General features: G+C 42.4%; 1 protein-coding gene across 12 annotated transcripts in view; it reads right to left on the bottom strand.

Annotated features, from left to right (window-relative positions):
- The window catches only part of LOC115584565 (neuron navigator 1-like), a 93,627-nt gene that overhangs the window by 35,898 nt on the left and 33,508 nt on the right, over window positions 1-24,221 (bottom strand). For 11 of the 12 annotated variants that reach the window (XM_030422063.1, XM_030422064.1, XM_030422065.1 and 8 more), the window contains 2 exons: window positions 21,406-21,508; window positions 19,513-19,842 (listed from right to left, as the gene is read on the bottom strand). In XM_030422063.1, coding sequence (XP_030277923.1) covers window positions 19,513-19,842; window positions 21,406-21,508 — 433 coding nt within the window. The remainder of the gene's footprint in view (window positions 1-19,512; window positions 19,843-21,405; window positions 21,509-24,221) is intronic. The other variant, XM_030422073.1, reaches the window with a different exon arrangement.

Raw genomic sequence — 24,221 nt, 5'->3', positions numbered from 1 at the left:
TACGGCATACAGTCTACTGGGCTTTTTTTTTTTATTATTGAGCAAAGAGATCACAATTGAGATTGTGGCTGCAATTAAACAGCTCCTGGTAATTGCTCTTAGGCCCGACTGCCCACACCTACTTCAGTGTTGTAATCAGTTTTCATGATAACTCATAGCTCATTTTCATTTAATAACTTGATTGTGTTAAACTCCCCAGATTAGTACAGGCAACAGCAGTATATTTCCACATTGCTGTGAGATGTTTAATATGCTAACTGGAGTGGATCTGTGGATGTAACCTAAGAGGCCAAGCAGCATCTCTTCAGTCAGTTTGGGGGGTAAGAAAAGAGTAGGTATGTTTAGACTGAGAGATACCACAAGGGGAGAACGTGTGAATTTTGTAATTGCGTAGGTTTTTCTAAAAAGTCAAATCAAGCTTCACAAAGACACTACAGATCTGAGTAGAACACCACCAAGCACCTGCCAAAGGCTGTCCAAACATCACCTCAACAAAAAAAGAATGAAAGGCCCATTGACTGGAGCAGAGATATTCTTGCACTTCTTCTGGCTGAGATAAAGCAGACACCTATTAAAACACACAAAGTACTCCCATGCTGTGGAGGGGACAGACAGGTCGCTGTATCTGTGTGTTTATTTACATGAACACATGTGGTGGTCACCAATAGGCCTGGGGGCGCACCCTGCATGAGCACGCACCCATCACCTGCTGTCACTCATAACACACGCACACCCTAGTCATGCCACTTAAAGTTGTTACAGTGAGTTTAGGAGACATTCCTCGCCCTCGGGCAGCTCAAAACACACACACTTCACATTCCAGCGAGTGTATTCTTGGGTTCCACTCCCTAATCCTCCGACATATGCAGATGCACAAATGCATACCATCTCACGAGTGCACACACAAAAATAAAATGACGGACGCAGAAGTTCCAATCAAGCGGAAATATTCTGTCTGAAGTTCCCCTATCCCAACATGTAGCGATGGAAAAAAATCTCTGCAAGTTTCAGGGCAAGACACTGAGCTTTTTAACTCACTCATCATTTTGTTAAAAACTACTTCACTATCAGGTGAAAATTACATCCTGAGTTTGTTATTCTCTGTGGCCATTGAGGTTTGGCTTCAAGCTCTCTTGCTCGAGTCTGTTAAGGTGGACTGTCGTCTGGCTGTAGGTCCTAATTTGACTTTGATGTAACAGAGAGACTCACTAAACTGCAGGGAGCACCACCTCGTGAAAATATGAGATGTGTTTGTGAACACAGGCTCCTGTGTGTACAATAAAAAAGTGCATGTGTCTTACAAGCACAGGTTACAAGCATCTGTTGTTTCGCTCTCAGGTCTCCCTAATGACCTTGTAGGTTGGACAAGTTCGCTTGTTCACTTAATTGCCTAACATCAAGAGTCAGTTGTCGTATGAAATGACTGGCCTGGTGTATTATTCACCATTTTGACCTTCTATCGAAACTGACCTGAAATTAAGACATTTGTCTGGAATTTATGGCAGTGTAGCTGCAGAGAGTAAACCTCTTCTAGGACTTCCAGGCCTTTAACTTTCGGTGTGATCTGGTTGGTCTGCAACTGGATCAAAACACCCTGCACATTCGCAGCAGAGAAGATTTTAATGTTTTTGATTATTCTGCTGTTTCTATGTGAACACGAACCTTTTTAAACATATCCAAGAAAATGCCTGTGTGGATAAAAAGCTTTCACCTCCTAATTTGTGTTTTCATATTTATCTGGACTTGTGTTGACATGTATATGCACTGAAGATTATGAAGTCCTGCTCATGAATCATAAGGGTGTGATAACATCGTCAACAGCCCGTTGACCTTTCTAACTCATCCTGCGTCTGAGTCAGCAAAGTTTGTTTCCAAAGCAATCTTATCTATTTTTGCTGGAACCCTTAGACAACATTTATATGTTTGTGATGAAAACAGTTTGTAAGCTGAAGCTTTCTATATCTTCAAACTACAGCAAAAACAATCCTGGACAAGTGTTCTCAATGGAGACTGCAACCATTACTTTCAATGCTGGTTAATCTGCCAATATTCTCACGATTTATTGTTCAGTCTACAAATGTCAAAACATTGTGAAAAATGCCCATTACAATTTCCCAGAGCCCGAAAAGATGTCTGATAATTGCTTCTCTTGTCCAACCAACAGACCAAAACCCAGAAAACTCTTAATTTAATGTAATAAATTACAAAGACAAGCAGCAAATCTCTACATTTAGGACACTGGAACCGGTAAATGTTTGACATTTTTGTTGGAAATTTTACTTTTAATGAGTAATTAATAATAGTTTGCTGTTAATCTTATTTTGATTGACTAATCGATTGGAAGACCACTCTTTGTAAGTACTGTATTTACCAAAAGGTCAAAGTGTCTAAGCACTGTTAGCAGTCAGGTGCCACCTGACAAACCCGATCAACATGTCTCAACGCCGTGGCGAATGAGCCGCTTCACTGCACGTGGCCACACAGATGGATATAATTATGATGTAGTAATCAGAAAACATCACAGTTTTCAGCATTAATTACTACACGAGGTGTCTAGTGAACCAGCTGATGGCAAGTAGCTGTCAACCAACCAGAGCTGCTGACCAACACTCCCTAAGTAAATGACATCAGCTGTGACATGAGCCTGGTCTGCATCACGGTGACCAAAGCTCCAACTTTATTTAATCAAGAGAATTCGGGTGTGACTAACATTAATGAGTGATGTCACCAGCTCGCAAATCAGCTATTTGTACAAAGCTGTGTTTGTTAACCAGGGGTGGAACTAGATATGGTGGAAGATCATGCTGACCAGGCTTTTTTCACACACACACACACACACACACACACACACACACACACACACACACACACACACACACACAGCAAAAGCCACTAAGTTGATGTTGGATTGTTTTCAATATGACTAATAAAGAGTTGATCAAATCTTTGTGTTGGCTAGTGGAACTGGTTATCCAATGATGCATGTTTAATGTTTCATTACGTGGACACACACATGTGCGCACGCACACACACGTTGACACCCACACACACTTACGAACGCCCCCTCTGGTTTTGATCATATAGTTTATCGGTCTTTTGACAGCCAGTCTTTTTAAACACACATGTCCAACTCAAACAAGCATATCTAAAAAAACACTCTGACTGGGACTGAAAATGTGTGTGTGTGTGTGTGTGTGCCTGTCTGTCAGTGGGTTGTATGTATATGTGTCTGCTGGGTGTGTCCAATGCCCTGATATAAGGCCACTCTGTTCTAATGGGTTTACATCCAGGGTCAATGGATGCTACAGGGGTCAGCTGAATGAAACAAACAGCTGACCCCATCAAACCATCTCCAACACACACACACACACACACACACACACACACACACAGAGAGAGAGAGAGAGAGAGAGATTCAATAAAAGCATCTCTATCCATCAATGTTGTCTTAATGCCTCTAAAAGCACCACAACTCCATGATAGGTCCGACAAATAACTTTCAATACATCTCAGTCTTCTGCTGCAGCTACATGTTCCCATCCAACATCACCATCCTCCTCATATCAGCTGCCCTACATTAGCCCACACATTTAGACATACAATTAGGTAACTCTCACATAGCGTGGGTATATAAAGATGATAAGGGGGAGGCCTGCTGTCCTTCGCCCAATCACAGCAGATATACCGGCTGAAGGCGTCGTTCAAAATGTAGGTCAGCAGCCAGTTGAGTAGAATGCGGTTCGGTCCGCAGCGGATCGATGCGAACACACCCACTCACACACACCCACGCACGCGCGCGCGCACACACACACACACACACACACAAACCTGCATGGACACACACTACCACTAACCTTGCTCTCAGTCATTCATATCCTCCTTCCACTTCTGCCTCTGCCGAGTGACCACCACACACACACCAGTTGTCACAGCGCGCAGCTCAAAACAATGGACACACTTAAGGCGCGCATGCATTATGCGCATTCACATCCATTAGCACTTGATTGTGATTAGATGATTTGCAGTAACGCGTCTGCTCTCTGGTGTATAAATCCATTTGATGCCAATGCGGGAACCCTGCGCTGCCTTTTAATACGCTGATCCCTAAAAAAAAAAGACAGTGCTGCTGATTCAACGTATGGTTTTCCGCATTGAGGTCTGCACCTATAGATGCAGACTGTGGCTGCATCTATACGCCCCCAGTCTGTCTACTAGGCTGAGATACGGTATCCTATAATAATCTGAGCGCATGTCAGTCGCACTATGAAACGTGCCACCATGCAGCTGTTGGAGTTTTATCAATGAGACGTGCTGCTGGCGCTCTTTACGCACCGCTTCTACAACCCAACTGACCGCTAAAAACACAGGCTGGCGTTAGTCCCGCGCATATTTTACACAATCTAATAAAGCAATGTCACCAGTGTGTCAATTAGCTTCTCTCATCCGGTGTCCTCGGTCACATGCACGCTCCCGGTCTCATCCGTTACCTTGACAGAAAGTGCATTGTCCTCCCCGCGCGCTGCGGCGCCGGGAGCTGCAGCATTTTCCCGTTCAGCACGCGTCCGCTCATTCTTCAACCGGCCAGCTCTCACGCCGCTTTGTTCCTGTTGGGCATGTCCCGCTAGTACGATGAGAGAAAGACAGAGAGATCCACCCGATGCTTTTCCTGTCCGCCGCTGATAACCGGGGGCTGAACCGCCTGTACGAGTCAGCAGCGTTAACTGACTGACTGACCCACTCCCGCAGTGTGCCTCCACTCTCTCTCTCTCTCACACACACACAGAGGGAGGGAGGCGATGAGCATGGAAAGGGAGGGAGGGAGAATAGAAAAAGGCAACACCCCGAATTCCTCCTCCTCCGGCCCCCGTTGCACTGATCGCGACCAGCTGTGCCTTTTCCAAAAAGCGCATAGAGGCTTTAACGCGCATTCAGCCGCATGATAAAACCCGCAGTCATCACATTCTCCAGAGCGACATGTCAAAGACGTTTTCACACTCTTAAATCTCCAATCAACACACGAGACAGCCCGCCCTGTCCGAGTCCCATCACCCAGCCCCCTTATCTCAAGTGAAGGCTGGCATTCACGTTTCATCGCGGTTGACAGAGGAGGAGGAAGTACAAGTATCAATAACATGAGGTCAAATTTATTATTATTTCACAGAGCAAACATCAGCAGGAAAAGTTTATGCACTCGTGATTCATGACTGATGCGCTGATGTGCAATCTGGAGACGGTTTCCAATCAAGACATAGTGTTCATAAGTGGGACCTAATGGCTTTACTCATGTTTAATCATTTATTCATGCTTCATATCTGTAATGAACCATTTGTAAAAAAATAAAAAAATAAATAAAATTTGGGGTTGCCAGGTTGTGAAAAAAATGCTTTTTTGGCTGGGATATGTCCTGCTTCAGCATATCTCGCTTTGCTTTTTTAGCTCTTCAATCCATAAAACCATGGAGTATCTGGCCCAGTATCCATTTATAACAACAGTAGACTTGATGGATTACTGTAAAAATAGTAAATCTGTAATAACGGGCCACGTGATTTCATATTAAATCTGTAGCAAGTGGACGTTTGAGCTTATTACCCCCGTCAACTGTGTCCATCTTTAGACTAAGTTTGATAGCAGTAAAGGGGACTGTTGGGCCTTGGCAGAGGTATGCGCTCCACTTAGTGCCATTCTACTGTAGTTTAAGATGTAAGAATGCATCACATGTTATAGTCTGGTCAAATGTTTTCAATGTAAAATCTTAATCTGCAATGTAAGCAGTGATATCAGCTGTAAAAAGTACATTATTTTCCTCTTAAGTATAGAGACACATAAATATAACGTGTCATTTAAAGGAGTAAAGTAGCTTTAAACTTCAGTATAGTACCTGAGTAATTTTACTTTCTGTCCGGTAAATATGACAACTCAGCTTTAAATATGGGCTTTATTGTGTGAAGACCATAACAACTCATAGATATCTCTGTGAAATAATACAAAAAACGTAGTTTGATTTATTACACATAAAAATCTCTCAACAGTCGCCCACTGTCTGGAAGAAACGCTGGCTAGTAGCCAAACCAACGAGGGCATAAATAAGCCTCAATCAGGATGTAATGAAGCAGGCAGGGTAAATGACTCTAGTGTTTCTATTGTAACGGAGTGTGTATTGGCTATTGGAGACTTTCAGAGGGATAGAGTGGCTATCATGTATCCACTCCCGCGCCCCCCTCCCGAGCTCAGCCCCCCTCACAACATCCAGTGGTGTTTAAACACTTAAGGCACTGAGTGGACCCCAGTGAATAGATCTGCCTGTCTGCTGGGTCTGTTCAATAAATGAATGCAGGGTGAGAAAAAGAGAGACAGAGGAGGGGGGAGAGATGGAGATAATTAACTTTTCAGTCAAGACTAAAAGGGAGAGAGTGGTAAAGAGAGAGAAAGACAAGGGATAGAAACAGAGAGATGCACCCAGAGAGAGAGAGAGAGAGAGAGAGAGAGAGAGAGAGAGAGAGAGAGAGAGAGAGAGAGAGAGAGAGAGAGAGATCATTAACACACCCTTTTTAAGTGCAGAAGGAACAAAGACAGGATTATTCAGGGTGCTGCTCACCCGTACCAAGCAGGGCGAGGTGGGTACTGTGTGTGTGTGTGTGTGTGTGAGAGAGAGAGTTGGGGGTCTGATTGGCACATTGGCATGCTGAACTGCAGGTGTGTGGAGCCGCTGCCATCATTTGTTGCCTAGCGTTACTAATAAAGAGTAAAAGAAAACAGTTTCCATGTGCACACACAAACACTCCCACATCCACACGCACACACTCACAATCCTCCTTAAGTCAGTGTAAGCCTTTGCTTTTATTTATGTCAACGCTCATCAGAGTTTCTGGAAAGGGCAGTTGGACAGCGCTCTGAGCCTGTCTGGCCAGCTTTTACTTTGACCGCTGACTCATGTCCAGACATGCCCTCTGACTGTCTCTTTTTTTCACTTCTACCCTCCTTTTCACTCAGTATCTAAGACCACAGTGCCTGTTTTGAACCAAAGTGTTTGTGTGAGTGGCTTGGTGCAGTCGACCAGTATAATTTGGTGGTGATGTAACTCTGTAATGACAGTATACAGGCAGGGTCATCCATACGACCCTGGGAACCCGTCACTCCTCTGCTGATGAAAGAGACAAGCGACCTGGGAAAGCTCATTCCCCTTATCAGACAAGGAACACACACAGACACACGGAGGCACATGCAACACTCAATTTGCCACAAACTGTATATATACAAACATTGAACTCACCGCCCTCACACACGTATCAGACTGAAATACTCCTCGTTATCATCACACACAAAGAAATACTTCAACACGACAACACTTGCCACCTGCTTCCTAACCACGCTCACACAGCATTCCCCAGTGATGGAATGTAACTACATAACTTTATTTACTAGTTCATTTGCAGGTTGCATGCTGGATCAGAGCTAAAGTAAAAGTGATTTATTTTATCAACAATCAGATTGAATAAAAACAAATTCTAATCATCAGAAAATAGCTGAAATATCGGATCTGATAATCAGTTGACCGATAATATGCTGTATATACATACATACACAAAATATGTATGGTTTATTTTTGAACATTTATTGCCAGGAAGTTACTGCTGATACTTAAGTATCTTCAGAAAGAGGAAATTGTCTCGAGTATTGAGGAAGTTCAGTCAAATGTGATAAAGGTGCTCTTTAGTAGGAAACACTGATGTTCAAAAAAGAAAAACATCTGAAACATGTTTTGGCAAAAATGTGTAAAACTTGAACTGAACTAAATTTAAAAAAGAATGATTATGGTTATGAACCTTTATCTCATAGTGAAATGTAAACTCATATACGTGAATATGTAAAAAACAAGCTGTGAACACACACTAACACACACCCACACTCACATTCCTTTGTTAAGATTTTCTGGCAAACAGCCAACCCCTCCAAGGAAGAGTCAAACCATAGTTTGTATATCAGCCTACATGCTCAGTCTAGTAACTCACTAACAACAGACCAAGGTCTTAAAATCCACATGCTGAAAACATGACCTCACAGTGACAAACTCAGGGCTGAACATCAAAGTGAATGTCACAGTTTGAAGAGGTAGTCTTGTGGTTAATTGAGGGACCCTCCATGTCTGGACTACCAAAAGCATCTAATTAGGCTCCTGCTTGGACAGGACACTATCTCAAGGTCCAGTCTGCTGAAGACAATATGAAGTGGAAGCGCTCAAGAAACGTGACTTCAAGGAGGGTTTGCACGTTCAAGTGACATAAAGGAACAAGAAAAACGACAAAAACGACCAACGTACACAAGAGCTAAAAAATGCAGCTCAACAGGTTTCTGCAGCCAGTTAAGCTTAGGTCTCCTGGGAAAATAATGAGGATATGTTCGCTATTGGAAGCACAGTGCATGCAGGAAAGTATGAGATTAAGAGATGGTGTAATGAGGAGAACAGGAAGGGAGAATGATGGCGGGAGGGCCGAAAGAAAAGTGTGTGACTAATGTCGAAACAACTCCAGAGAATAACACCGTGGGAGTCACTAGTAGGGAAGAAAGGTTAATTCTTATGCGCATTACAAACCCCCGTCACACCCCACTGTTAACCCTCCAAGGCACAGCTCTAGTGAGCATATTGTGTGTGTGTGTGTGCGTGTGTGTGTTTGTGTGTGTGTCTGTGAGCGTGTCTGTAGCGTAGAATTGAGGCAGCTTCCATCCAAAGTTCTCCATAAGCTTGTTCTTAACCGTGCAGTTTCATTTACCCCCCATAGAGGAACTAAGCATCTACTCTTAAATCTGTATAGTAGTGGAAGGAGGATATGAATGACTGAGAGCAAGGTTAGTGGGAGTGTGTGTCCGTGCAGGTTTCTGTGTGTCTGTGTGTGTGTGTGTGCGTGCATGAGTGAGTGAGTGCGCCTGGGCGGGCCTGTTTTTTTCTGTGGGAACCAACCTGCAGGATTGAACCTGATCATTTCCTCAAACTCTTCTTTATTAACAAGAACAGTATTCTTCACACTGCAGACAATGTTTTTTACAATACAGGAGACAAAATTGAACTACACTTTCTAAAGGTTTGTTTTCCCAAATTACAAAATGCAGAGGAATGCTGCCTGGTTATTCCGCCCCACCATTTTGTTTAAAAGGTACATTAATGGAATGTGGGCTTGTCTTTGTTCAGCCTCAGAGCCAGCAGCAGCGGTAACAGCGCTGAATCGAAGCCAGTGTTATAGACCAGAAACACTCAAACAACATCAGAGAACGAGCAGCGACGAAACTCAGCTGTTGCAACGCATCACGTCGTCTGTACTCTGTAGTATCAGTCAAAAAGCTGGACCTTAACAGGACTGCACCCAACCGCCAACTCGTCCAAACATTCTAAGTCTGTGTGAGAGGAAATACCTCTCCATTCCACTAGGAGGTGATCGTCTGTAGTGGTCATTTAAACAGGGAAACCAGAAGACTCAGGGATGCAGATGTACAAACCGTGACAGGGTTTTCTGAGCATCTGTGCATCGCTTTACTTAGCTGAACAGCCAATCCAGTGATGTTTTTTCCAATTCTAACTTCAAAGAACCGCCTTCAAGAGCCGATGGGGTGTGATGTTGTGATGACAGCTATTAGCAACAGTTAGCAGCTAACTCAAGGACAAAGATGAACAGCAACCAAAAATATCAAATTGGGGAGACAGCAATATCTGGGAGCTCCTTACGCTCCACGCCAAGGAGAGACCTGCACACTTTATAGTGTCAGCACTTTGTCTAGTGTGACGTCTTACATACATGTCAGTTTCCACACTAAGGCATAACATGGCCATAACATTCCCTTGGCACCATGAATGTCTGTACAAACCTCCTCAAAATCCATTCAGTAGTTGATGAGATACTACAGTCTGGACCAGAGCAGTGTTACTTTTGCTTTGCTGTTGCATCTTTCTAGGATTTGCCTAAGGAGCTTAAAAATAGCAGGATTTAATATGGCATAATAAGTAGATTTGGTCATTCAACTGACCCCTAATATATCATATTTTCCTTTATTGTGCAAAAAGGTTTTATTGTTTATCCACATGTCTTTGTTTGAGTCTTCAAAGTGTAGTCCCAAATTCAATATGAGGCCTTCCTCCAAAGTCTTAAAAGCAAAGGTTTGTTGACCGAATGATGTCAGTCTATATGGTTTCTATCAAAGCTTGTTGGTTTAGCATCATGTTCATCATCAGTTGTTGCTTTCAGGTCATTTCCTCCCTTTTATCTCCTCTACAGGTCAGGTGTGATTATATCATAAGAAAATAAAATAAAGTGAATTCTGTAAACATCTCCAGGAAGAGTGGGATCGGCCTCTTTCCTTGAAGGAAACTGGTCATCTTGAAGAAGTCATGACATTTTAACCTCTGTAAGTTGAGAAGCTGAGTCCACCAACACGCAGACACACACACACAACACATGCACACACCGTTTATTTCCTTTGCACACTCATATGGTTGACATGGTAACTCATCCCTCTGAACTATGTGGGGGTCCTCCACAGACACACACGCGCGCGCACACACACACACACACACACACACACACACACACCATGACGACCATAGCTCCCCCCCATCCACGCCCCCTTGTCCTTGCAGTCTGCTGACCAAGTCCCTCAGTTCTCTTATTCTTTTCCAACCCTGCCATAAGAGGAAGCCAGGGATAAGATGGGATTATACCGTAGCGTCTCCATAGAGATTTATCAGGCCTCAGTATAGGGGGGCATCTTTGCAACAGTAGTCATGACAGTAGTTTTGCCATTTGATTGGATGAAACTGAATGGCAGGGCCTACACAAGAGAGAGTGTAGTCATATTGGGAACAGGAGATACATGCTATAGAGAGTTCCAAGGAAAAGCCAGCAGGGATGCAGAGGAAAGATCAACTTTCATGACCTTACCAAACTTCTTCTTTCATTCCAGAGCAGGATGTGGGAAAATCTGTCCAAAGGGATACAAGTGCAGTTCCCAAGCTCCAATCCAGAACATGTGTTTGTTGCTCAATATCAGCATGTTTCACAATAATGAAATGACTCGTAGTCAAACCAAACATAATCTTGATGTAAGTCAAGGATTCCTGTAACAACTGACTAAACTACACTAGTGTGTGTGTGTGTGTGTGTGTGTGTGTGTGTGTGTGTGTGTGTGTGTGTGTGTGACGAGACAAGAGTCTTGACGAAAAGAAAAAAAGTACAGTAAATATTTTCTCAAGCAACAGTGAAAGACGCCACCGATGAGCCAGCAATTACGAGAAAGTCTCATTCACTGTTTGTTGTTTGTTTGGACTAAACTATGTAGTGTGATGAAGAATTAAGTAATGAAACCAAGTGGCTCAGCAAACACAAGAGAAGAAAAGAAGGTCCATGAAGACCTTGTTCTCACATGAAACAGGAGGTGTCAGGGGGTTTCTAGGACTGCAAATCCCCCTGTAGCCCCATATGTTACCCTCTGTTAAATCTTTTAATGTGTTCGTGTATCTGTGTGCGTATGCCTCTATACATGTATATGAGCAGCATGTGTGGGTGGGTGTGTATTTGTGCCACTTTAGCAGACACACAGATTAATGTCATTATTGTTTGTCAGCAGCCTCCTGCTGTTACAGCTGGGGCCAGTTACATCATCCCTGAGAAAAATAGCCAGACAGACACACTTTATATCTAAACACAAGTTCAGCTGCTAGATAGGAACTAAATATAATTAGTTTGAGTACAACCTCCATGCTTTGTTAACTCCAATTGACAATGAAAAGCCTCTTAAATTGCATGCAGACTACAATACAGAATGAAAAAATAATCTTCATATATGCTCATGTGATCATGGTGAGTGAGTGGCTGTGTGTGTGTGTGTGTGTGTGTGTGTGTGTGTGTGTGTGTGTGTGTGTGTGTGTGTGAGATTGTGTGTATATGCGTTCTCCATGGGTGTTCTCTCCAGTGTTTTGCCCACACGTGCTGGAACAAAGAAAGAGCGCACTCCTCTATTCAGTCAAGTTCCCCCCATAATGACAGGAAAAGTAATTGATTACACGCCGCACTGAGCAGAGAGAGCCCAACAAGCGGCGCGCAGAGCCGGAATGGCTCGGAGAAGAGCAGGTAGCGAATGACAAGAACAACACATGCCCCATCACCCTCCTGCACCCCACCTCACTCTGCCTCTCATCAAGCTTTCATGGGAATTGTCTGTGACACGCAATGTCATACAGACAGAAAGACAGGTTGACAAGGGGAGAAAACTTGATGTAGAATTTACACTTTTTCTGGCACAATTCAGAAGAGAAATAGAGCCTTATTTGTTGAATAATGGATGAACACTTTCACCTTAAAGGACCTTACCAGTAGTTTTAGCTCATTTTAGTTCATTTTAGTTAGTTAGTGGCTGAGCTCACTCACTTTAAGTGTAAACTAACTTTTAAGTGTAACCACTTTTAGCTTAGCAGCCACAATAAATATTTGTGCTGAAAAAAGGGTGCAAATAAATTCATTTAAAATCAATTTGGGATCTCAGGACTTCTGGAGACTTGGATTATGCCCGACAAGGTGTCTGGAGTCATTTTATGTTTTCATTCAGTTATTTTTCCTTAAATTTTTTCCAAGTAAACTCCCCATTTACGCTGCTTTGCTGTGAAGCTCCATGAATGTTTTGTGGACTGAGAAACTTCCTTTGACTTTACATCAGCATCTTAATGAGTAGATAATGCATGAGTTTTCAATTTTGGGGGAATTTATCTTTTATCTTTAAGCCCAGATTGAATTGAAAAGACCAAATTACATTACACCACCACAATGACATAACTTTGACAATAATGAATGCAGTCATTTACTGTGATGCATTGTACAGCTTTCAAGGATATGCCAATTGATTTTCATAACATATGGACATGGTATGGAACCAATGGCCGCTTGGAAAGACTGACTGGAAAATGTGAAACAGTCCAGTCCGGTTTGCACAAAATTACTTGTACAGTCTATTAATGTTAGAATCTATAACCCTTAACAACAACGTCAGAGGGAACAGAGTTTAACATCACTATGGAGTCAAAAGTGACTTTGAGAGATAAGTTACACAAAACCAATTAAAGCAATTGTGATCAGATATTGAGCCAGATATTCCCAAATCTTGCTGCAGCTGGAAAATAAATCAATATAATCTAAAGTTTCTCTATTTCATATACATTTGTTATGTCCAAAATCCTGAAATCAGTCCACAGTCACATTACTTTGATGGCACTCAGCAATTAACACACACAAAAGCCTTTAAGCAGCTGTGTGTCCGATTACATGAACTATACGTGGTTCTTTCTTACCCGTATCTCAGACTAAAAAAAGCAGAGATGACAGTATTCTCCTTTTTTTCCCCAACATATTTCACAAGAGCCCATTTTAATCTCAGCTCATGTTGTGACTAACGTGTATGGTAGCATGCATGAGTGCTGCACCAGGTTTTTTATGGGAGGGGACCTTAACTGGTCTGCAACATGAGTCATAGTGTAAAGATCTGGCTCGTAGCAAGAGGGAAGCCCTGGGTGTGTCCACTGAGAATCACATCGGGAGTGTGTGTACGTGTGTGAGTGTGTGTGTTTACGAGACAGAGAGAGTGAGCAAGCGGATCCATCACCTGTAACCTAAATCAGATCCAGATGTGGGAAGAGGAATTCATTAATCAGACGTGTCAGGCTGTGTTAGGTTGTCTGTGTGTGTGTGTGTGTGTGTGTGTGTGTGTGTGTGTGTGTGTGTGTGTGTGTGTGTATGTGAAGTTCTAGTAATTGGCCAGTAGATGGGGTCAGAGTACAGCAGGATTGAGCCTGACCTTAAGAGAAATAACACTGCTCCCTATACTTAACCTCACACACACACAGATAACAGTGGGGTCATCTGTTACTACCGCCTCACTGGAGATAAGGTTAAAAGGCCATGTAACGGTCCAGAAGTTGCACCTAATCAGAAGTGCTCTACCACGGATAGCACTCAGTTGAGGGTCAGATAACGACCTCCAGTGTTTGACTAACACCAAACATTTCAATAGCGCCCAATATAATCCACCAGAAAACGCATATTACATGACCCTTCACTTACAAAGTGCATGTGCATGATGTAGACAGGAAGCAGATTGTTCTCTAGTCTGCGATCGCTTGCTTACTTATTGCTTACGCAAAAGTAGAATTATAAAATAGAAGTTTAGAATTTAAAATAACACTGACAACAACGTTTGCAAAGCCTTTAAATTGCTATCCATGTTGAACTGAGATATGGTAGTGAAGGTTGATGTTATCTATTTTCTTGCGGAAAGGGGTCACATGATAAGACCCAATCACGGAGCAAACGTGGGTGTTCAAAAGTGGCTTCAAAAGTCTCATCCACATTAAATCACAATCCCAGAGTTTTCTAACTAAAACAGATTCAGCAGCGTTTTTCAAATGTCTCAGCTTGAGGGGTTTGAAAACACTGGAGTGGTGTCGATGCTAAGCTTAAATGTAGCAAAAGTGATGCATTTTAAAATGAAAAACGCATCAGTGTGGATGTAGCCTTAGTGGCAGGCACAAAGCGGAAGTAACAACTGTTGGCATCAGAGCTTATTTCAGGCGTCTCTTGTGTTCAAAACAGATTACTTCTCTATTAAAACGTTCCTCTTTCTGTTTCAGTTCCCTGCACTGTGTTGTTGAGTGACACTAACACCATCCAGCTCACTTCTGCTTTTCTAGAAAGCAGACAGCACAAAATCAAAACACTGAAAGCAGCCGACTCTGAAAAGCTTCAGGGAGCTTCAGGGAGCTTTGTTTCTCTCTCTCTTTATCTATGTGTATGTGTGTGTGTTTGTGTGTGTGTCCTGCTCCAAACAAATGTTTTCATAATTCAGACATTTAGTGCAGCGAAGCAGCGCGTCTCGCAGCGTAACCATGGAGACGGTGCGTTTACCAATGAGAGGTCACTGAGGATGGGAGCTCCTTCATCCAGTAATAAAAGCGTCTGCGCCCAACGGGGCGGAAAACAAGCCGCACACTCATCCAATCATCAGCACGTGTGTATGTGCAGGGTGAGCCCATTATCACCACTTGAACAACAACAATGGGAATCAATACAGACTATCAAGCCTTCAATGTAGACTTGCTTGTGCTTTGTGCAGGTTTGCTGTAAAATCACACACAGTTACTGCTCTGCCTTTTTGAGCACGTCTTCGCCCATGTTCCAATTTCCTCCATAATTACACACACTCAACAGCTACAAAGACTGAGAAAGGTTGATCTCAAGAGAAACAAGCTAATGACAGAGCTAAGCATTTACCGTGTTGTGCTTTGTAGAGCTAACTCTTCTAAGGAGAGTGGACTGCTCACTTGTCCTTCATAAGAAAATATGAATCCAGATTATATTAGTATATATCATACTGTCCTGTCAATTGATACAACGCAATTGACAAGTAGCTACCATGGTGTGTTCTCTGGGTCTGAATCAGATCCAATGAGGATAACCTCCAACGTTCTGCCCTCTCGTCCGAATCTGGTCACTTCTGGCTCCAAAAGCAAAGATGGTGATGACCACAATGCCAAACTCTAGGTCCTAAATAAGTACCACAAAAATCAATGGCTGATGTTGCAGCGGATTTACATGGAAGCAACATTATCATCCCACAGGAGTCCTATGTGTCAGGCCTTGTCTGTATGTTTTGTTTTCCCGAACCCCTGAGAAAGACTTGTGATGTTTTTGATTGCTAGATGTTCAGTTTTCTTCACCTGCTTTCTTCTAAGTTTGTTTGTTGCTTGGCAGGAAACATTAGCTGAGCTTGTGGCAGAAAATGGCTGCCTAAAATCAAAACAATAAAGTAAAAGTTGAAATATCCCTAGCTCTGCAGATTTGATAATAGTTGACGTCATATTAAACATTATAAATAATACTGTTTTTATGTATATTTAGTCGGAACTCCAAAACTGTCACAGTTTCCAAAGTGCAAATCCACAAACCTCCATTGGACCACACCTAATCACTGCTTACGTTCACACACTCTCAGAGGAATGACCTCCTCATCGCCCCCCTTCCCTGCTGTTTCCCGGCGAGAGTGACGCGATCGAGTGAGAGTGTGGGGGGATACTGGGAGAAGTCTGGTTCCAGATGTAAGTGGTCTTCATCAGACGAGAAGAGGCCCCGGTTAGAGAAGGACAGGAAACGGATAACTGACATAAAGGGGTCCTGAGTCAGTGTGTGTGCGTGAGTGTATAGGGTCTGTGTGTTAGGCAGGTCACGGTACAGTCATGGTAAACTTACCTTTGTGTGAGAATGTGACTCATGCCTATACTGTTTCACTCAAGTGAGTCACTGTTAGTCTCGCAATGAGTCAAAGCCTGCTCACACATATATGTTTATGGCCAAACTGTAACATTTCCTCACAATTTAACAGAAAAAAGAGTACAGCACCCAAACAAAGAACATGTGTGTGTGTTTGTGATGCATAATTCATGTGGGGAAGTCCTATGTATTATATATGCTGGATGAGTTATGGTAGTGTACTGTGACCTCTGTATGACAGGAGCAGTGCCTCTATGTATAATTGATGAGGAAGTGTAATAAATTATGAGATGAGGGAGAGTAATACAGCACGGGCGACTTCAAGAAGATAGGGTGGAGGGTGGAAAAGTGGGAACAGCAGCACTAGTCTGCCCTCTAGTGGTAAAGACAGGAACCACAGCACAACCTGCAGACTTTAAATGTGACCATATAAATCATTCAATAGAGGCAAATATGTGAATATGTGAGGGGCACATTAACTTTTTATAGATAAACAATTGGTAACACTTCATGTCAGTGTTCACATATAAACCACTGACTAGTTGCTTAGTAGAACGCATGTTAGTAGAATAGCTTATTTGTCATTACAAAGCACTAAAGTTAATGCCTTATTCCACATGGCTATATTCTACAACTACTAGGCCTTTTCTTTCAATAAGCTCCAGATCTTACCCATTGATAATAAATAGGTACGCTGCTGTACATGAATCGCATTCTTACTACTCACAATGGGCCTCATAAGGTGGTAAAGAGGTCTATCTCGAGACCAGTTCACTAGTAGAACCTGTGTGGACTTTTTAAGTGCTGCTGGGGAATTAATAATTATTACAACCTCAAGATTTGATTTTAAGTCATTTTGACACTATGAAAGTGAAACTTTCTAACACTTGCAGCTAACTAACGCTTTTGTGTTTCTGTTATCTAAGAATATACTATATATATACTGTTATATAATGTTATCACAGGAGAATGACTTTTCTTGTGGCACTACCACCTTAAGGCTTATACTGAGCAAAACATTTTAGAATGTAATTAATATACTTACTTACTCATCGGAGTCATTTACACAGCGTACGCCTATTAAAAGCTTAATTTGTTAAAAATGTTCTGGAAAAATAGCTTGTACCAATAAATAAAACTGAATTAACTATTTTCCAATGTCTCCTCAGCCTGCAAATTACTGTAAATTCACACTCTCCCCTCCACATTTCACCAGAAATTAACACCCTTGTACTTACTTTACACAAACAGAAATTAGAACATTAATGGGGGCCTAGTGGTTGGAGATATATGCAGAATAAGGGTTTATAAGTGCTTTAGAATGACTCAAAGGGTCAGTATGCTACTTATATGCATGTTATAATCAACTAGTTCACAAATAAAAGCATATAATCCTAATATAGAGTTACTGAATAATTTGTCTACAGGATAAATACTCAACACACTGCTGCAGCCAAGAGCCAAGAACGTAGGATTTGTTCAAGGGTTTTGGATTAGATTATATTGTACGCATTTCCACAATATTCCACCTAGCTTGAAGCCTCATTTGGTGCATCTTTATTATATACTATAAAGACATCACTACCCAAAAAGAAAGAAAGAGAAAGAAATACTGTACTTTAAATTGTTTCAACTCTCTTTCTCAATCCTTTTACTTCGGTCTGCAAACAAATGTTGCCTTTTGTTTTCTCTCCTCCCACAAAGCACAACATAAACCTGTACAACCACTAATTGGAGGCCATGACCACATACACAATAACGCTACAGGGACCTGAACCTTGTTGCAACTGATTTCCTGGTGACCATGGGGTGCATTTTTGTGGTTACCATGGAGATGTCAAGCTGTGGCCAGCAGAGGAATTTTTTTTTAGTTTGGTTGGACAAGCTCTGCAGCTTCACACGCACACACGTACACATGCTGCCAGAATCCTGGTTTACACTGAGATAATGTGTTTTTCTTCCCTATGCTCAGTGTTGGTCGGTGAAACATGATGCTGTGTGTGCAACTGGGTTAACATTATTGTGTCATACCTCCTCATTTTGGGTCAAGAGCTGCAAGTTCGCCAAAACTAACCAAGGAAGTCCAGGGAACACAACTATGGGCATTCTTCAAAAGATAACATTTCTTGCACTTGTATTCCTCTCGATAGGTCGTGAAGTCACAGGGTGATGTGCTGTCCTTCTGAGACAGACCGGCGCAGTGTCTGGGAGCTAAATAACAATTTGAACAATAACATCTCTCTTGTTGATTGGTCCCTCTGATTCAGTTGTCAAGCGAAAACAATGTTCACGTAAGCGCAACACGCAATCTTTTTGGGTCAGACAGACACACAAACACCTTCACAGGAACATGACTGTGATTATTCCTCGCTGGTCTATTTTATAGCAGATAAAGAATGAGGGTTAAAGAGCCGTTTCCTGTAAACTACTCAGCGTCATGTAGACACCCAGCTGAACAGACAGGTGTGCATGTGTGAGGTGTGAAACAACACCACACAAAATGTTCCAATTATAAGACAACAAAGTTTCAAAGACGCCACCTGCGTAACAACCACTACACAACACAGCAAACATGCTGATAAACCAAGCTGTCATCGTTCACATTGTGATCTCAACATAAAATGTTTTGATCCAAGGAATCCATGGCTACTTTCAAACAAACCTGATTCTGACCTTGACAGCTCTGACCGACCTCACGTTGGCTCGGCAGAATGAGTTACCAGTTTTCCAAAGACGTGTGCATTCAAGCTCTGCCAGTGGGGCTCTGGTGAGCCAACGCTGCGAGGGGTCATCCACACGGAAGCCTGCTGGCAAAAGCTGGCAGGCTTGGGGCTGAATTTGACAGGATGATCTCTGTGAGAGGGCTCAATGATTGTGACATCATTCCCGTACTCTACCAGAGGGCTGTTTTCTGACTATGGCAGAGCCAGCTGCACCAGGGGGGCTACAGCTGCTAGTGTCAGGGCAGACACTATGATGGGGCTTGTGATGCATTTCAGAGGGGCTGATCAAGGCTTAGTTGTGCTGGTAAAATACTAACCACAGGCCAGACTGCAGCTGTGGGGTTGTAACAGTTGGCAGGTGGCAGGATTCATATCACAAGCAATGTTAAGATCATTAATGAGGCAGTGTCCTGGATCCTGTAGCGTCATGGGGTCATAAAATACCCTTCATGCTGCTAATTTCATTAAAGCTGGGGTAAAAGAACACAACTTACCCATTCCCCAGATCATCGATATCATCATCATCTTCGTCATCATCCTCGTTCTGGCTCTTCCCGCCGATGTTGCTTCTGCTGAGGTAATCTCCCTTTAGGAGGGATGGATCCGAGTCGTCCAGTGCTTCGATGAGGTGGATACGGGAGGCATGGTTGATCCGGAGCGGAACGTCTGACTGCGTGTTACCTGTGGACGGAGCTTCACCAGCCTGCAGACGGGGGCTGGCTTGACCCTGGCGCCATGACAATGGAGAGGAACGGTTTGATAGGCTGGAAATTGAGAAGGCAGCAGCTTCATCGCTGTCGTAGCACATGGTCCCCTCCACACAGCTAAAGATGAAAAAAAGGGATACTTCTTAGAGGTCTATAAGAAATATTCAGAGCAATGTACTCCCTTAAAGGGGTGAAAAGGTTGGGCGCAGTTTTAAAAAGACAGGAGGTGAATGTCAATCTGTCATTTCCTCTGAGCTGAGGATCTGCTTCGTCCATCCAATCATCTTTTCTCTTCTGCCCCGGCCGCATCCTCTTCCCACAGTGGAACCCAACACTGATTTCTTCAAGAGCTTTGCGGATTAGTTTTTTCCAGGTGTATCTGTATGTGTACGTGTGCATGTGTGCGTTTTCTTGTCAGCAAACATGTCTTTATGTTCCTCTGTGCTCTGCGTTCAATTGCATAGCACTGTCATATTATTCATGCGAGTCCACAAATATCTGCATCACTACTGTCACAATATCATGCTTTCCCCGTGCTAAAGCAGCACCGCACATCACCGCTTAGCGTCTCGGGGAGAGAATGATGAGCATTAGCATATTATAAGTTACTGGCTCTCAAACTGTGTGACAGGACGTGCTTTGGCCTGCAACATTAAAATTAATCTTGTCTGCAGGATACAGAATCATCTCCACAAAAACCATTAATGGATACATTTTCACAAGAAATGCTTAACCGCTAACATGAAACAGGCAGGAAAGAAGTGGAGCGGGGATGAGAGGGAGGATGCTGCTACCTGTCTTGTTGAGATGGATTTTCACAGGCTTTCTGCTTGTTATGCATACAGAACATATCAGCGAAAAATATGTGTAGACAAAACAATTTGCAATATGCTCGCCAATCCATTCATTTAATTCATGCAAATCTCACACTCTACACACTTGTTTTTCACAGGAAATATGACACGTTGTTAACACAAGAAAACTTCCGCACACAGGCTGGAGGCCGCAAAGCGAGTCTTCAGGGACAGTGGGGAGTGATTCAAGGTTATTATAGTAGGATAAAAGTATGAATGGCAAAGGAAAGGTATTCCAGCAGGGAACCATCTGCTGATTTTCTCTTCATGTGGGGATCTCCCACTGAGGGACTGAGAGAGGATACATGGCAGGAGACGCATGGACAGGCGGACGGAGGGGAAGCTCTCAAGGACAAAACCTGAAGACGTACCGAATGTGACCAGAATCAGCCAATGAAAGACAGGAAGTGGAGGAAGGGAAAAGACACACAAACACCCACTTAATCATAGCATTATTGCTCGTCTTGTTGTGTGTATGAATGTGAGTCGTGAGTGTGCATCAGCGAGGTCGGCTTTGAAGTCAGCTTTGGGCTTTGAGCTAATCCTGCTTCAGTTCTGTATTAACCAACACAGAGGGAGAGCAGAGCAGGCAGAAAATGACAGACTAATGGCTACTGGTCTATCAGGAATACTGACTTTATTGATCTGAAAGCCCACAGGCAGTTAACCACCACACCCCAACACACTGTTAGCAATGTCAATAAGGATCGGCTCAACTCAACTGCTGTTTCTGGCTGGTTTGTTTTGTTTAATCTCTTTGTTTCTACAGTACGATATCATGTTTTGTGTGAGTGCGTGCATGCATGCGTGTGTGTGCGTGGCTGACCTGTGGCTGAGCTGCACCCCTCTCAGGCTGGTCATGGTTTCCTCCAGATTCTGTCGAAGGTCCAGAACATTTTGCACGGTCCTCTTCCTCTGGGACTCTGGGTCTGTGGGGGGCGCATATGTAGGCACACAAACACAGAAACACAAAGGGATATTTTTAGACATGAAACAGCATATTATATAATTAGCGGTTAACAAAAAACGATGCCAACCTGTTCGAACATTTGGAAATAGATAGTTATCCACAATAAACACACTGTTAAATGACCAAAATATGGCCAAGTATGGGTTAATAAATGATGATCCTGGATGTTTCCGCTTCCAACCTGGCCCACCACAAGGTTCAATTTGGCTTGACAGATGTTTTGAGTTAAAAAACAAAAACATTTAAAAATCATAACATTGCTTATCGTGTGTTATTCTTATGACTTAAAATGCTTTTTAATATGGAAGATCCTTAGTTATTGTTTTCTCATAATCACGTCATACAATTAATGGAACTTTGGATCTTAGTACCATTTTGCATCCTTATAATACAATAGGATTATTTGTATGAAAGTTCATTTCAGCCAGTTAAATTAAAAAAATAAAATGAAAAAGACGAAAACTAAGCTTGATAAAAAAAAATCCATAAAGGTAAAAATAACCCATTATGATAATTATGAGATAAAAAGTCAACATTTATCTCACAAGTATGAATTACATTGGGAACTGTTTTCATCAAAGCTAATTTTACATCAACCACATATTGAAAATGCAATTGTTGATATCTGAAATGGGAAATTACACTTTCACTAGTCTCAAATCTTATTCAATATGTGGAAATGTATTTGTAGATATCTGTCATCATTATTCTTAAGAATTATAAAAGAAAAAATTACTGAAATGTATAAATTAAAGTCAATCAGTTTTGACCAGTCATAATGTTATTTGTGCGTATGAAAAATTGTAAGATGTAAAAATGGTTATATAGATATGTTAAATCAATGATAATACCTAATCACCCCCCAAAAGACGTAAATATAACTCTACAACAGGGGAACAGACTACAATGATGAAACTAGAGAATCTCACAAGCAAAAGAAGACCTGACAGAGGTAACAGCGGCAGCACAGTTGTTTTTCCGGATGGCAGTGGAGCAAACTAAATTAAATATGATGGCAGTCAGACAGACAAAACAACAGAGGAGACCTTCAGGACCGTAAAGGTCTCGCACTCCTTTCTCCGTCTGCCTGGATCCCGTTCTCTCTCGGCCAACCTCGGTCAATACGCCCCACTGCCCACTCATTGCACTGTGCCCCTTCCTCTCTCCAAAGCAAAATAAACCAAAAGCTCTTCCTCATTTGAAACCCGCAGGGGGACACACTGGCATGTGTCTCAACCCCCTTTTTAATATGATGTAATCGGCTCAGATTGGTAAGGTAGATTCATGCTGGGCCATCCAGCCCCACTGCTGTTTAATACGTGTGTGTGTGTTCAGACAACTCCACCAGGGGGTTTAAAGACTCGATGCAATCAAAGAAAAACACCAAAGTGACTCCACCACTTACTGATCAGACAGACTGTTCTTACGCTCTTGGGGAGTCTTTCTTGTCTTGTCTTTTCTTGACCTTGACCCTTGCGTATTTATGTGTGATTGAGGGATGGTGATAAAAGAGTAATGGTGGTAAGAGATGAGCCAGTCTGTTAACCCCTGAGGTTCAGTTCAATAGACCATTAGAACGGGCCAGCTGACGAGCACTGGAAGAGATTTACTATAAATCAAGGACAGGGTGAGGCGAAAATATAAGCATACTTCTACAAGCACAACTGAGTTACAAAGTTGTTCTTCTCAAAATGTCTTAACAACTTTCGGATGTGTTTCCACAAATAAAAATTGGGTGCAACTTGAGTTAATTTTCCTCTGTGGGTTTATGATAAAATACCCTCAAAGCAAATTACGTTCCAATTAGCATCAGCTGTGCTGGATGCTTATTAGCCAATGCTAACATGCTAAACCAAGATGGTGAACATGGTAAACAGCATACCCAGAAAACATCAGCATGTTAGAATGGTGTTGTTAGCATTTAGCTCAAATCCCAGCTTTGCTAACACTGGAAAATGCCTCTTCAAAGTAGTTTTTGTCTGTAATTTTAAAAGAAAAAGAGATTTACCACTGGACCAAGTGAAAAAGTGGAGAGATATTTTGAATAGAAATTAGACAACCTATGCTGATTTTGAGTTTTGCAGCCTCACAGAGACACTGGCAAAAATGTAGAGAGTTCATCTTAATAAGGATGTAAAATAAATTCCCCCTTTATGAAAAAACGACAATTGAGTACTTGGAATAACAGACTCTTTATACGGAAGAAATCCATTAACACATATGACCCTGAACAACCCCCCCTTCACACACAGACTCAGCCCACTCACAGCCACCCCTCCTATGGGTCAGTCCAGCTGGCTAGTGAGGAGGTGAAGGGGGAGAGTCCGTTCTAATGAGTGAGAAGGGAAAATCATGAGCTGCCAGCGCTGTCAATCTCAACAACAGCTGCAGACTAAACACTGCGCTTACATAGACACATATGTGTACGCACAGGGGGTCTACTCATATGCATACCCTGAGAAACGCTTACACCAGGCCTGATTTATAAAACTGGATTGATTTCTCTTAAAGAGAATGGCCACATGGATGATTGATTAGGTCGCCCTGAGGACAGGCAGCTCAGTGGAGAGATGATGAAATCATTGCAATCCAACCTTCTGCCACTCACACACACGCATTCACATACAGTCAAAATGTTTCATAACAAAATATAATAATAAAAAAATATATAA

The sequence above is a fragment of the Sparus aurata genome, chromosome 7 (genome assembly GCF_900880675.1).
Source record: "Sparus aurata chromosome 7, fSpaAur1.1, whole genome shotgun sequence".
NCBI classification, from domain to species: Eukaryota; Metazoa; Chordata; class Actinopteri; order Spariformes; family Sparidae; genus Sparus; species Sparus aurata.
This window is presented reverse-complemented; position numbering and strand designations above follow the sequence as displayed.